Here is a 13724-nt window from a genome sequence, read left to right on the forward strand (position 1 = left end):
GTTTAGTTTTTTGACTCTTGAATTTTCTCAGTCTATGCTCTGGAATCAGTTATTTCTTTAATGAGCAGTGGCTCCTTTTAATGTGGGATATTATTTGGGTACTAGATTATTGCTATTGGGAGGTATAATTGCTTCTAGGTCCTCAGCATATATATTTTGGAAATACATAGACATTTTTATATGTTCTTGTATCTCAGTGATATTAAAAAATAAGTTCAAGTGGCCCGGGCTGTAACTTGGTGGCAGAGCGCTTGCCTAGTGTGCGTGAGGCACTGGGTTTGATCCTCAGGAGCACCACATAAACATAAGTAAATAAAATAAAAGTATTCTGTCTATGTACAACCAAAAAAAAAAATTAAAAAAAAAAAAAGCTCACAGCTGGGCGTGGTGGTGCATGCCTGTAATCCTAGTGACTCAGTTGCTGAGGCAGGAGGATTACAAGTTTGAGGGCAGCCTCAGCTAATTTAGCAAGGGCCTCAGCAACTTAAGACTCTAAAAATAAATAATAAAAAGGGCTAGGTATGTAGCTCAGTACCACAAAAAAAAAAAAAAAAAATTCTCGTTGGTATCTCCAATCCAGTTCAAACCCACAGAATTAATTTTAGCCTTCTCTCTTCACATATTTATAATTTTTTTTCTGACAGAAAGAAACCTGGCTCCAATCTTTAAATGTTTTTACTTAATTGCCCATTTTTTCCTGTTTGTAATCTAACTTGTGGCCATGCTAATCAAAAGCTTTGTCTTAGACATGTTGCTTGCCTCTCCTACTTGCTTACCTCCTGAAAATTCACCCCGAGAAATAACCACTGGAAAGATTGTGTCCATGAAGGCATGGAAAGATAGAAGAGAATAAATGAAGGAAGAAAGATTAGAGGCCATTTAGAAAGCTTGGGTTTAACTCTCTTTCTCCTCAGACTTGTTGGCTAAAAGCTCACTCTGTCAAGGGGAGAAGACTGCTTTATGTTTATTTATCATTCTTGATGCTGGAATAGTTAGGAAAAAATGAGAAAGGAAATGGGAGTTGTCTAGGAAACTTCTAGATAAGTTTACCTGAAAGAGATGAACTGTGTGAACTTTGATGAGCTGTATGGTAGTGGTGACATAACCTAAAGAAATGGACATACCTAAAACATTTTGAGAGTTTGTAAACCTATTTTTAATCACTTTGCCAGAGACTGTAATTTGTCCAATGGGTATAAACTTAAGTATCTTAATAAAAAAAGAGTATTTTAAGAAATACATAGTTTCTTGGGAAGATGTTAGTTAATTTCTAGGCAATAGTAATAGATAAATATTGTCTGTGGTGGTGGGTATCTTTTTTTCTCAAAGTTTTTCATTTTGTATATTTTAGCTCCTGGTTTACACATTGAGAGGATGTTCATGAAACTTAAAATAACTGATTGAATTGAATTTGTGGGCTACTAAAATCAGCATGAATCTTTTTCTTTCTTTCTTTCTTTCTTTTTTTTTTTTTTTTTGGTGGTACTGAGGATAAAACTTAGGGGTGTTTTACCACTGAGCTATATCCCTATTCCTTTTTAAAATTTAGAAACAGTCTCACTAAGTTGCTGAAGCTAGCCTCAAGCTTGTGATCCTCCTGCCTCAGCCTCCCAAGTTGCTAGAATTACAAGTGTGAGCCATCACGCCTGGCATAAACATGAATTTTTGTATACTTTTAAATCACTTGTGTTTATATAAATGTATGTCATGTTTACCTCCGCTAATTATTAACTTTGCTCTATTTTTTAGATATTATGATCAGATTTGTTCCATTGAACCCAAATTCCCATTTTCTGAAAATCAGGTAAGCCATTAATTTTGTTTTAAAGTTGTGTGGTAATGGCAAATTACCCATTTCCTTCCACCTATGATATCATTTTATTGAGATCATTGATACCTCCTTACTATGTTTAGCTGGTTTTATATAAACTAGAAATATTTAGCTTTGTCTGATCTGAACATATGTGCTTCTCAAGACTCCTGAAATTTGATTCATGTAGTTCCCCCGTCACTTCTGAGGCTCATGTAGAACAGTGGAGTTCATTTTATATAAAAAGAAGAAATGTTTATTGATTGATTTAATATTCTGTGTCCCTCCCCTTTTACAGGATTAAGAAGTAAGCTATATAATTCAGAAAGTATTGGTCTCAGTTCCTGAAAAATTATTAGTCCAAATTACAATTGCATATAAAAGTTGCAATGGCTGTTACGATTGATATTACATTACAAACATGTCAGCTTTATTTTCTCTTAAAGACTAGTTGTTGGAAATTTAAAATGTTTGTAATTTCTTATAGTTTTATAAAAGTTTTAAACTTTGTGGTACTTTTTTTTTTTTTTTTTTTTGGTGGTGTTGGGAATTGAACCCAGGCATATATGCCAGGCAAGTGGTATACCACTGAGCTATATTTCCTGTCCCTTTGGGATATTTCTGAGTTTTAAAACAGTATAAGAAAAGTACTTTAAACGTCCTTGTACTTAAGTTTTTACAGGTGAAATAATTAGGTATTGAGATTTTGTTTTAAAATATTCCAGGAAGAAAAGTGTGTGTGAATGGGTGGTGGTGGTAGGAGGAGGAGTTAGGGAGGAGATGAACTAAAAAGAGTAAAAAGCTAAAGCTGTTGATGGGTACTTGCAAATTCATTATGTTATTCTTTTTATTTTTCTGTATGTTTGAAGGTTTACCTAATCCAGAGTTAACTTTTTTATTAGGTTGTAATAAATAATTTAAATGAGACTAAGTTCTTTTTAACCTTCATAAGTGTTACACTTAGTTTAGAAGCAGAGATAGATGTAGTTTTCCACTAAGTAAAATTTTAGGTGTAGTACTCTACAGAGAAGAGGATGAATCATATGTATAGTTTGAATTTCACAAAGTGTGCATGCTTATTTAACAACCACTCAGATCAGAAAGTAAAATATCATCCCATCCTCTTGAGAAACCATTTTCCTACTTTTGTAATAGTTGTGTTTAATTTTGTCTCCTGGAAAACCTGTAGTACTTACTTTATTGCCTTTGTTTATCTTTGCTTGTTTGACAAACATGTAGTGCTTGTTCTGTCAACTCATTGTGTGTTTATGAAGATGAATGATAGTGTTTATGATTACTGATATAGAATGACCATTTTGAAATAACCTAGTGCCAGTACTTTACTTTAAAGAAAATTATTGTCCAGAGGGGGAAAAGAAATTGGGTTGGTTATAAGGAGATAATGTTTTAGACAGGTCGAACTTTTGTCCTTTTCTTCATTGTGGCTTTTTCTTCAAAAGATACTTAAGAGCTAGGTGGATGGTGCACATCTCTAATTCCAGCAACTCAGGAGGCTAAGGCAGTAGGATTGCAAGTTCAAAACCAACCTCAGCAACCTACCAACGCCCTAAGCAACTTAGACCCTGTCCCCAAAACTAAAAAGGACTGGGAATGTGGCTCAGTGGCCTCTGGGTTCAATCTCTGGTACCAAAAAAAAGACTTAATATTTAATGAAATCCATGATGACAAAATAATTTTCTATCTTTTCCCATTCTGTCCAGATCTGTTTAACATTTACCTGGAAGGATGCTTTCGATAAAGGTTCACTTTTTGGAGGATCTGTAAAATTGGGTATGTAGTTTTAATAGAAATGATAGGAAACTTGTCCTAAATATTTTTGTATTGTTTTAGGCTTTTAAAATTGTCTCTTAATGACTCTTTGTTAAATACTAAAGTTTTTTACATGTCATTTTCTTCTAAACTTCAAGTGCAATTTCATAATATTTGTAGAGCCTTTGCCTTGCCAGGCACTGTCCTAGTTATGAAAATGAATAAGATAGTTGCATTCAGTCTGATTGGGAAGATAGTTGATCATTCTGTATGTACTACCAATATATAATGTATATTGCATAGTGATATTTTTGTCCACGAAAGACTGTATGTGTGATGGTAGTCCCATAAGATTATGCCACCTAGTGATGTTGTAGCTGTCTTAGTGGGTGTAAGTATGATGCTCATACAACAGTGAAATCATTTAATGAGTCATTTTTCAGAATGTATCCTGTTGTTAAATGAGAAATGACTGTTTATCATCCTGTGCACAAATTGGGACCATAGATGAGGAAGAAGTTAATTTTACCTATTTAAAGCAACAATGTTTAAATTAGATCCTAAAGGATGAATTTGTTTTTCCAGGTAAAAAATAATATTACAAGTACAACATCATAACCAAAGGTCAGAAGGTGAAAGCTTTTTGATCTGCCAGCTCAGGCAAGGTTTTGTCTCTGTGTCTTAATTTCCTCATCAGTGAAGTGAGGCTAATATTATTTATCTCATTGAGTTCTTATGTGGCTTAAAAGAATGAAAACATGCAGAACCTTTGGGACAGTGCTCAATAAATATTAGCTGCAATGTGTAATAAAAGATGTAACACGATACATGCACACATCACATAATGTTTATATATATTTTGTACCACTGAGCTATATCTTTAGCTTCATCCCCAGAAAATGATATTTATAACCAAATATATATACCTAACATGGCATATGTATTTAAAGTGCTTTGATATATACTCATTGTATAAGATATAGTAAATACTAAGTATCTTAAAAGATATTATTATATATGCTCATATATTTACATATTGGATATTATATAACTATCTTAATGTTAGGTATCTATAAGGCATATACTTATATAGGTGAGGAGATGGAAATATATAAAATAATATATATTATATATAATACATACTATAATAATTAAGGCTATTGCTTAAAACCATAAGGTGAATTGGGGATTATGAAGGGTGATAATATTGGAAAATAAATTATGAAGAATTGCAAACATTATAGTCCTGAATTGGTGGTACTTTACCCTATTGTTTATGTATTTATATATGTATGTATTATTATGTATTGTATATTGTATATATTATGTGTTGTTTACATTCATATGTATATTTTAATAACTTAATTTTACTTATTTTTTATGTGGTGCTGATGATAGAACCATGTGCCTCACACATGCTAGGCAAGTGCTCTACCACTGAGCCACACTCCCAGCCCTCCCCTATTGTATATTAATAGCTCATGTTTATTGAGCATTTACTATACCCAGGCATTGTTGGAGGGGCTTACTTTATTATCTTACTGAATTCCCCAATAGCTCAATGAGGAAAAGCACTATTATTGCCAATTTAGTAATTACAAAGATTGGCTTTCTAAAGTCTTACTTGGTTGATGCTGAGATTTATAATTTGGTTTCACATATTGGTATTTATTCCTTTTATTAGACAGGTTGAATTTGAATTTTCTGTTATTTCTGGGTAGAAATTTCTCTTGCATTTGTAAACAATAGATTTAAAGCTCAAAAAGAGATGTAGATTTGGGAACAGTTGTCATTAGGTGCTAATAATTTATCCCCTCTGGCAGATAATAGAAAAGTATGAAAGCCAGTGCTAGGGAATTTGGTCTTCAGGGGAAATAAAGGAAGAGGTTCTGGGAATGAGGTTGAGAAAAAACTTTCAGATATTGGAGGAACCAGTAAAGAACAGAGACAAGAAAGGGAATTCTAGAAGCATTTCAAAGGTGAAATAGTTCAGTTGTTCCCAAACCTGACTGCATATTAGAATTGCTGGGGAATGTTAAAGAAACAAGGATATCTTGAAAGATGAAGAAACAGATTGCCGGATGTGGTAGGAGATTTTAAGTTGGTGCACTGGAATTAGAGTTTTTGAATATATCTTGAGGTGACTCTGATCATCAAGGTTGAAGCATTAAGTTATTGTGGCAGAAGTAAACAGGATTGGAGAAGTTACTGAATTTGGCAGAGAGGTGGATAAGAGGTGAGGAAGTGAATACAGCAAATATGAGTTGCTCAGTTATGAAAAGTTGAAGGAAAGATCTAGGGACCAAGGGAGCATTATGCGGTAAGGGAGGCAAAGTGAAGAAAAGAAAGTTAGTGCTGTTGTGATTTAAGCAAATTGTTAGACTGAGAATAAGAGCAGATGACAGGAGACTAGGAGATTCTTGAGTAAGATAAGTTGAGTGATGAATCAAATTCCTAGAAGTGAAAAGCAAAAAAATTAAGAGCATAAATACAGCAGGAAGTGGTTAATTAAGGCATTTCTAGTGGCAAGAATTGAAAATTAAATGTCTTTCAGTAATGTCTTGTTACCTATTATTAAAATCTTACACAATTTTAGGACTGGGGTAGTAGCTCAGTGGTAGCGTGCTTGCCTAATGTGTGGGTTTGATTACTGGGTTTGATCCTCAGCACCACATAAGAAAATAAATAAAGTTATTGTGTCCATCTACAACTAAAAGTATTAAAAAACATTGTGCAGTTTTAGAAGACTAAACACAATAATGCAAATGTATATATTTGTTGACATTTAAAGCCATGGAATATTAAATAAAAAGCCTGTTACAGATCAGAGTTGGTGCTTTGCACAACCTTGGATCCTCTGAGTTGGGCTGCTTGAGACATACTTCATATAGAATCCAGTGTGATTCCTTCTCTTTGGACTTGTGCATTCCAGGCAATTCAAGTATGGTGTAGTATCCAGTTTGTGAAAAGTTGCATGTGAACGTATGTGTACCTGTTTGTGAAAATACTCTAAAATTAACTGGTTAACTCTAGGAGGTGGGGTTTTAAATTTATTTTAAACAAGTGTTTAAATGTTAGAATATTTATAGGTAAGTTACTCATTTTGAAAAACTTAGTGAAAAAGGAGCAATCACGTGAAAAATAAGAGTTGAATATTAAGAAAAAAATTGCTCTTTGAAGAAAGAAGTGCTAAATATTTACAAGAATACCTGGTTTAAGTTTAGATGTGATAGAAGAAATCATAAAGGAAAATATAATTATAATAAAAATATAATTATAAGAACCAAAAAGTTCTCAAAATCTCTCAGACATGAGAAATTGTTAAAAAAAAAAAAAGAATTCAGCCTGGGATAATATGGGAATGTAGTAGATTGGCATATATATCTATATAAATAGTTTACTTTTATCTGTTGCTTGGAACATATTTCATTTATTTTTGAAGCCCTCCGATTTTCTGTCACATAGTAGACCAACCAGTTGCTTTTTATTTAAATCATGACTTTCATTATTGCTCTGTGTGACACTCTCACTCTCTCTCTCTTTCTCTCTCTCTCAGACACACACACACACACACACACACACACACACACACACACGGAACCTAAGGGTGACTTAACCACTGAGTTACATCTCTCTTCTTATTTTTTGTTTTGAGACAGGGTCTTGCTAAGTTGCAGAGCTGTTCTTGAACTTGGTGATCCTCCTGCCTTGTAGGAGGATCCAGTGTGGCTGAGATTAACAGGTGTGCACCTTCTTGCTCAGCTGCTTTGTGTGTGTGTGTGTGTGTGTGTGTGTGTGTGTGTGTGTGTGTTTTAGAGGTTTTAATTGCTCTTCCACTGCCACACATTCTATGCTTTTATCATATTCCCCAAATTTTCCAAAAATGTCCTAATGCTTTTTCCTATTTCTCCAGAGTTCCCTTTTCTTAAGAGATTCTTTTCATGGTCTTTTGTGTTTTCTTGCTTGAATTTGGACAGTTGGTTCTCCAAAGATATTGCATAGTTGTCTTCCTGAACTGTCACTGCTCCCCTAGGTTAAAACCATTGTTTTCTGCATATTATGTCTTCCTCTTTTGCTTGGATATATTCCTAAGTAACTTTCCAAGAAAAGGTCAACTTTCTGAATCTCTTCTGGAAAATGTCTATATTCTGTCATTACATGAATTTGGTTTGAAATTCTGGCACTTAGACGCTTAGGTAAAAACAAGTCATCTTTGACTATGTTTCGCTTCATTCTTCACATCTAATTGATTCATCAGGAAAGGCTCAGATTTTACTTTAAAGTGTATTCAAATTCCAGTCACTTCTTACCATCTTTTTTCCCCCCAAACATTTATTTATTTATTTTTTAGTTGTAAGTGGACACAATACCTTTTATTTTATATTTCTCTGGTGCTGAGGATTGAACCTAGTGCTTCACATGCTAGGCAAGTGCTCTTCCTCTGAGCCCCAGCCCAAGCCCACCCTTCTCACTATTATTGTTGCTGTTCTGGCCTGAGCCTCCATCAGCTCTCAGCATTTTGCTGTAGCAGCTCTTCTCTAGTCTGTTGAATCCCTGTGGTCTATTTCCCACATGTGGGCTGAGTGATTCTGTTAGAAACTGTCAACCTTTCACCTCACTCAGTAAAAGCTAAAGGTTTTATAGCATGAGTTTGCTCTTTTTTTTATCTTTTTTATGTCTTTGCTTTACCAAGTTGTTCCTTGTTCTCTCCTTTCTACCCATACTGAGCACAATATAAAGTAGTCAAATTAATTTAAGTTATATTTCTTTAGAACTTGAAGGCATTGTTCCTTGCTTTTTGTTATCCAGAGTTGTTGTTGAAAAGTTTTATAGGTGACCCGTTTCTTTTCTTTTGGGAAGATTTTTACAGTTTTCCTTTTGTTCTTTGTGTTTAGAATCTCATTAAAGTTTTGAGTGTGGCACTTATTGTTGGCTCTTTTAGTTGAAATACTAGTATTTTTCTTAAGCTCTGTGAAATTTTCTTTGATCATTTTCCCTTTTATTCACCCACTTTTCTCTTTGGAATGCTTTATTAGTTGTATGTTGGTTGTTTGAGTTATTCACTCATAATTCTTATATTCTTAATTTCTTTAATTTCTACTTTTTTGGAAACTCACCAGATATTACTTTCTAATATTTTTGAAAACATTTAAGTAATCAAGTTTTTAATTTCTAGGCACCTTTTATTAGTCACTGACTTTTAAAAAATAAGATCTTGCCACTGTGGTGCACACCTGTAATCCCAGCAGTTTAGGAGGCTGAGGTAGGAGGATTACAAATTCAAAACCAGCCTCAGCAATTTAGTGAGGCCCTAAGGAACTTGAGGGGACCCTGTCTCTATGTTTTATATATAAAAGGGCTGAGGATATGGCTCAGTGGTTACACATCCCTGGGTTCAATCCCAGGTACCAAAAAAAAAAAAAAAATCTTGTTTTATGGAAATACTGTTCTTTGGAACTCTTTAAGGATGTTAATTGCAGTCTTTAGAATATTACCTTTTATTACTAGAATTATCTTTGTTTATGCTGGGCTCAGTTTTTCAGTTACTTTAGTCTTCTATTTCTCTGTAGGCTTTCATATGATTCTATAGTCATGTTATACTAGATTTTTCATGTACCTATTTATGAAAGTACGTTGGAGTAGTTGGTATGTATGACTGCCAAATTTTTCAGTGAGGAGGATAGAATTGGTTTAGAATCAAGTTGAAAACTGGCCATTATTAAATGAGAGATACTAAGAGATTGTAACAAGAAGGGATTTACTGATTTACTTTATGACAACACTCTGTAGCATAAAAAAAACAACTGTAGTGTTGTTTGTTTGGGTTCTTCTAGATGTTTTGTCTAGTGATTTTTATAAGATGCTTTCTGATTATTTTGCCTGGCAGTCAATGCCTGGCATGTGATGCAAGACCTTAAATATGCTGTTAATGAATTCTACAGGTCATAGAGAGCTATTGCAGATTCTTTTTCTAAAAATTATTTTTAATTATGATAAAATACACATAATGTACCATCTAAACCATTTAAATAGGTGTAGTTATATTAAGGATATTCGCATTATTTTGCACTATTACCACCACCTATTTCTAGAACTTTTTCATCTTATAAACTGAAACTCTGTACCCATTAAATAATAAATTCCCATTCTTCCCTCCCAACTAGCCCCTGGTAATCACTATTCTGCTTTCTTCCTTTGTATTTTAGTACTGTAGGTACCTTTTAAAAGTAAAACCAAATGAAATTTATTATGCTGATCATTAAGTGTACAGTTCAGTAGTGTTAGATGTAGCCACATTGTTGTGAAACAGATCTTCAGAACCTTTTTATCTTGCAAATCTGAAATGCTGCACACATTTAAACAACAGCCTCCTATCCCCTCCCTGGTAACTACATCTGCTTTCTGTTTCTGTGCATTGACTACTCTGAGAACTTCATGTAAGTGGAGTTGTACAATATTTGTCTTTTTGTGAATGACTGATTTTACTTAGCATAATATAATGTCTTCCAGAGTCATCCATTTTGTGGTATTTGATTTCCTTATTTTAAAGGAATAATATTTAATTGCATGTGTATACTGCATTTTGTTCATTTGTCAGTCAGTGTACACTTGGGTTTCTTTTACTTTTTGACTTTGAACAAGGTTGTGCAAATATGTGTTTGAGACTCTGCTTTCAGTTCGTTTGAGCATGTACCTAAAAATGGAATTTCTGGATCAAATGGTAGTTCTATTAAGATTTTTTTTTTCTTTTTCTGGTATTTACAATTGAACCTAGGGGTATTTTACCACTGAGCTACATCCTCAACACTTTTTATTTTTCATTTTGAGACGGGTTTTACTAAATTGCCAAGGTTGACTTTCATTTTGTGATCATCCTCCTGCCTCAATTTCTGAATAGCGGGATTACAGGCATGCTTTAATCTGTCTGGCTTTAATTTTTTGAGGTCCCACCATACTGTTTTTCACAATAGCTACAGCATTTTGCATTCCCACCAGCAGTGTACAAGAGTTCCAATTTCTGTACCCGTAGCACTTGTTATTTTCTTTTTTTCTTTCTTTTTTTTTTCAAATAGCAGCTATGCTAATGGATAGGAGGTATATGGGTTCTTGATCAGAGTTGTATTTCAGCCAAAGGAATCTGCTAACCCTCTGAGAAATGTATTGACATAAAAGAGTGAGGAATGGAAGGCCAGCTAGGAGGTGCTTGCATTGACTCCACTTTGTAGGAATGAAGAACTGGTTTAAATGTGGTGGGAGGATATAATTTTGTGAGAGGATGGAAAAATGGAAGAAGCGGTTTGGATTTAAAAAGTTAGGTGAGAATTAGCATTGAGAATGATTCTTACATTTTGAACCTGACTATAATAAAAATGTGGAAGTAAAAGGAAGGAAAGAATAATTTATTGATCTTTTGATTTTTTTTTAATATTTATTTTTTAGTTGTAGGTAGACACAACCCCTTTATTTTTATGTGGTGCTGAGGATCGAACCCATGCCTCATGCATGCTAGGCTCTACCTCTGAGCCACAACCCCAGCCCACCTTTTGAGTTTTTGATGATGGGCGTATTTTTGTGGAAATAAGTGCTTAGCAGGTCAGCTTGAAATAGGTTAGAAAACAGGTCTGGAATTTTTTTCTTCTAGAGCTACTGGAATAGAGGTAATAGTATTTTGCTTTGAAACATTTATTTCCTTTAGAAAAAAAACTGATACATTTTTCTTTCTTAATTTTTTACAGCTCTTGCAAGCTTAGGATATGAAAAGAGCTGTGTGTTGTTCAATTGTGCAGCCTTAGCTAGCCAGATTGCAGCAGAACAGAACCTGGATAATGATGAAGGATTGAAAATCGCTGCTAAGCATTACCAGGTATGCAGAAAAGTAGTTACTACATAAAAGTTGCATTAAATTGAAAATAATTTACATTTAAATTTATAGATGCTTCTTTGTAAACAGATGTTTTCTTGAAAAGTACTGCACTTTTTAAATGATTTGATTCTTGTTATTGAAATTGTTAGTTAAAACATTATAGCCCAGTTTTATTTTTCCCCACCATTGTGTACCCAGGACCTAGCACAGTGCCTGGCACGTAATAGAGGCTCAGTAAATATTGACTGAACAGAAATGATTAAGTGTATGGAATGAAATCCATTAAATAAGTGACTTCATTTAAAACATTTGTACGTTAGTTTTGTATGTTTTCTTAGAGTGAAACACCTACATTTTCACTGGTGTCATGATAATTAGTTTTTGGCAAGAAAATAGAAGTTTAATTTTGAGACTTGTGGAGAGGTTATATTTAAATGTGGTCAGACATGGAATGGCTATACCTATATTTTAGGTTATAATCAATGATGGAAAAAGAACTTAGCTCCTTGTCTAGGCCACTTGCTAGCCAGAAGCCATTATGTGCCTGTAGGAGAGCTCTTTCACTATTCTAGACCTCTAGTTCCATAGAATGTGATTCTGTTGGTTTACTAAATAAGGCCAGCTGATTAATCCTTGTAGATATTCAATTTTTATAACACTTTATGACTAACTATAATGTGATATTCATTTTAATACAGTTAACTTTGAGTTATCTTTGGGAAGCCTACATATCTAACTTACTTTTAAATTCTAGACTGACTGGTTTCTTTTTCTCAGTATAATTTATTTTAGTATCAACCTCAACAAGATAGAATCAGGATAAAAATTTAAAAGGGGAACACCTCACTAGGGAGCTCTGAAGGCCAAACAAAGATGATTGATAGTGGATAGTAAAGCTATTCCTTATAGGACTAGACGTACGTGCTGGTTCTTACTTGAAAGATGAATTTGGGACCAAGAGAAGAGCATTACAATTCTGAAACATTTTAATAATGTTGTAGTCCCTCCTTCTTTTCTTAGGTTGTTTCAAAGAACTATATCTAAAAGTAAGCCTAATCAGTTTTTGTCAGTAATTTATTTTTTTCCTTGGAATTTACTTTTATTTTTTGTTAAATTATTTGTTACTCTAGAGTTTTGGAAATACATCTGTGTTGTCTTTGAGTCAGAAGTTTTAGATTAGTCTTGCACAGTATAGTAACTGTTCACTGAGTTAACATTTGGAATATGTTTTGTGTATCACAGTAGAAAATTACAGCTTGTTGATTTCCTATGGATTTGAAAGAAATTTGTTTTCCTTCCTTATCTAGTTTGCTAGTGGTGCCTTTTTACATATTAAAGAGACGGTTTTATCTGCCTTAAATCGAGAGCCCACCGTGGACATATCTCCAGATACTGTTGGGACCCTTAGCCTTATTATGCTGGCACAAGCCCAAGAAGTTTTTTTTTTAAAAGCTACAAGAGGTAATTGCAAATTTTCTTTCATTTTGTTGGCATGTGAAAAGAAGTGATAGGCTTTTAAATTTATAAGGTGATTAGAAGATGTTCTGTATAGGCTTTCTTTTTTTGAACTTGGTGCATGGATTATTAAAATTTTCATCTCTTCCTCCTTTGAACCTTTACTACAAGAGTGTAGGCAGCGTTTGAAGGCTATTATTTTAAAACACTAAATTTTGGAGTAATACATATGTTTATTTGTAATATGTCAAACATTCAAATGTTTTTTGGGTACTTGTTGTGTGCCATCATTGTCCTAATCTCTAGATTATTAGCAGACAAATAAGGCTTCTTTTTGTAAGAATCTTACATTTTAGTGTGTGGGGAGATAATAAGAAATTAAGTAGTCAAGGTAATTTCGGAGGAAATAAGAGTGGATGATGTGATAGTGGCACGTGGCCTGACTCTGTGATAGGGACGTAAAGGCAAGTCATGCTAATTTTAGATCTCTTCATCAAGAAGGGTGTCTTTGAGGAGGTCCTGTTTAAATTAGACTTAAGTGACAAGAAAAAGCCATCTAGGCAAAGTCCTTTGTGAATAAAAGAATAATTCTTGTAAGACATATGTATTTGGTATGAGAGATTGGTTCAATATTTAAGTGTAGAGAAATTGAAAATGAGAGCAATTATCATGTGGAAGAGATATGAACTAGAATAATTTTCTTTTTAGTAAAAGCTTATTCTGAGATAGAATTCATATATTCCAAACTCACCCTTTTGAGCTTTACAGTTCATTGTTTTTTAGTATATTCAAAGATTACTGAAACTTTGACACTATTTTACTTTA

The 13724-nt window shown here is 33.7% G+C and overlaps 1 protein-coding gene across 2 annotated transcripts in view; it reads left to right on the forward strand.

Moving 5' to 3' along the window:
• The window catches only part of Pdcd6ip (programmed cell death 6 interacting protein), a 77323-nt gene that overhangs the window by 11718 nt on the left and 51881 nt on the right, over positions 1 to 13724 (forward strand). For both annotated transcript variants that reach the window (XM_026405278.2, XM_026405284.2), the window contains exons 2-5: positions 1750 to 1804; positions 3532 to 3601; positions 11317 to 11444; positions 12752 to 12905. In XM_026405278.2, the coding sequence (XP_026261063.2) occupies positions 1750 to 1804; positions 3532 to 3601; positions 11317 to 11444; positions 12752 to 12905 (407 nt within the window). The remainder of the gene's footprint in view (positions 1 to 1749; positions 1805 to 3531; positions 3602 to 11316; positions 11445 to 12751; positions 12906 to 13724) is intronic.

This window comes from Urocitellus parryii, chromosome 3 (assembly GCF_045843805.1).
Source record: "Urocitellus parryii isolate mUroPar1 chromosome 3, mUroPar1.hap1, whole genome shotgun sequence".
NCBI classification, from domain to species: domain Eukaryota; kingdom Metazoa; phylum Chordata; class Mammalia; order Rodentia; family Sciuridae; genus Urocitellus; species Urocitellus parryii.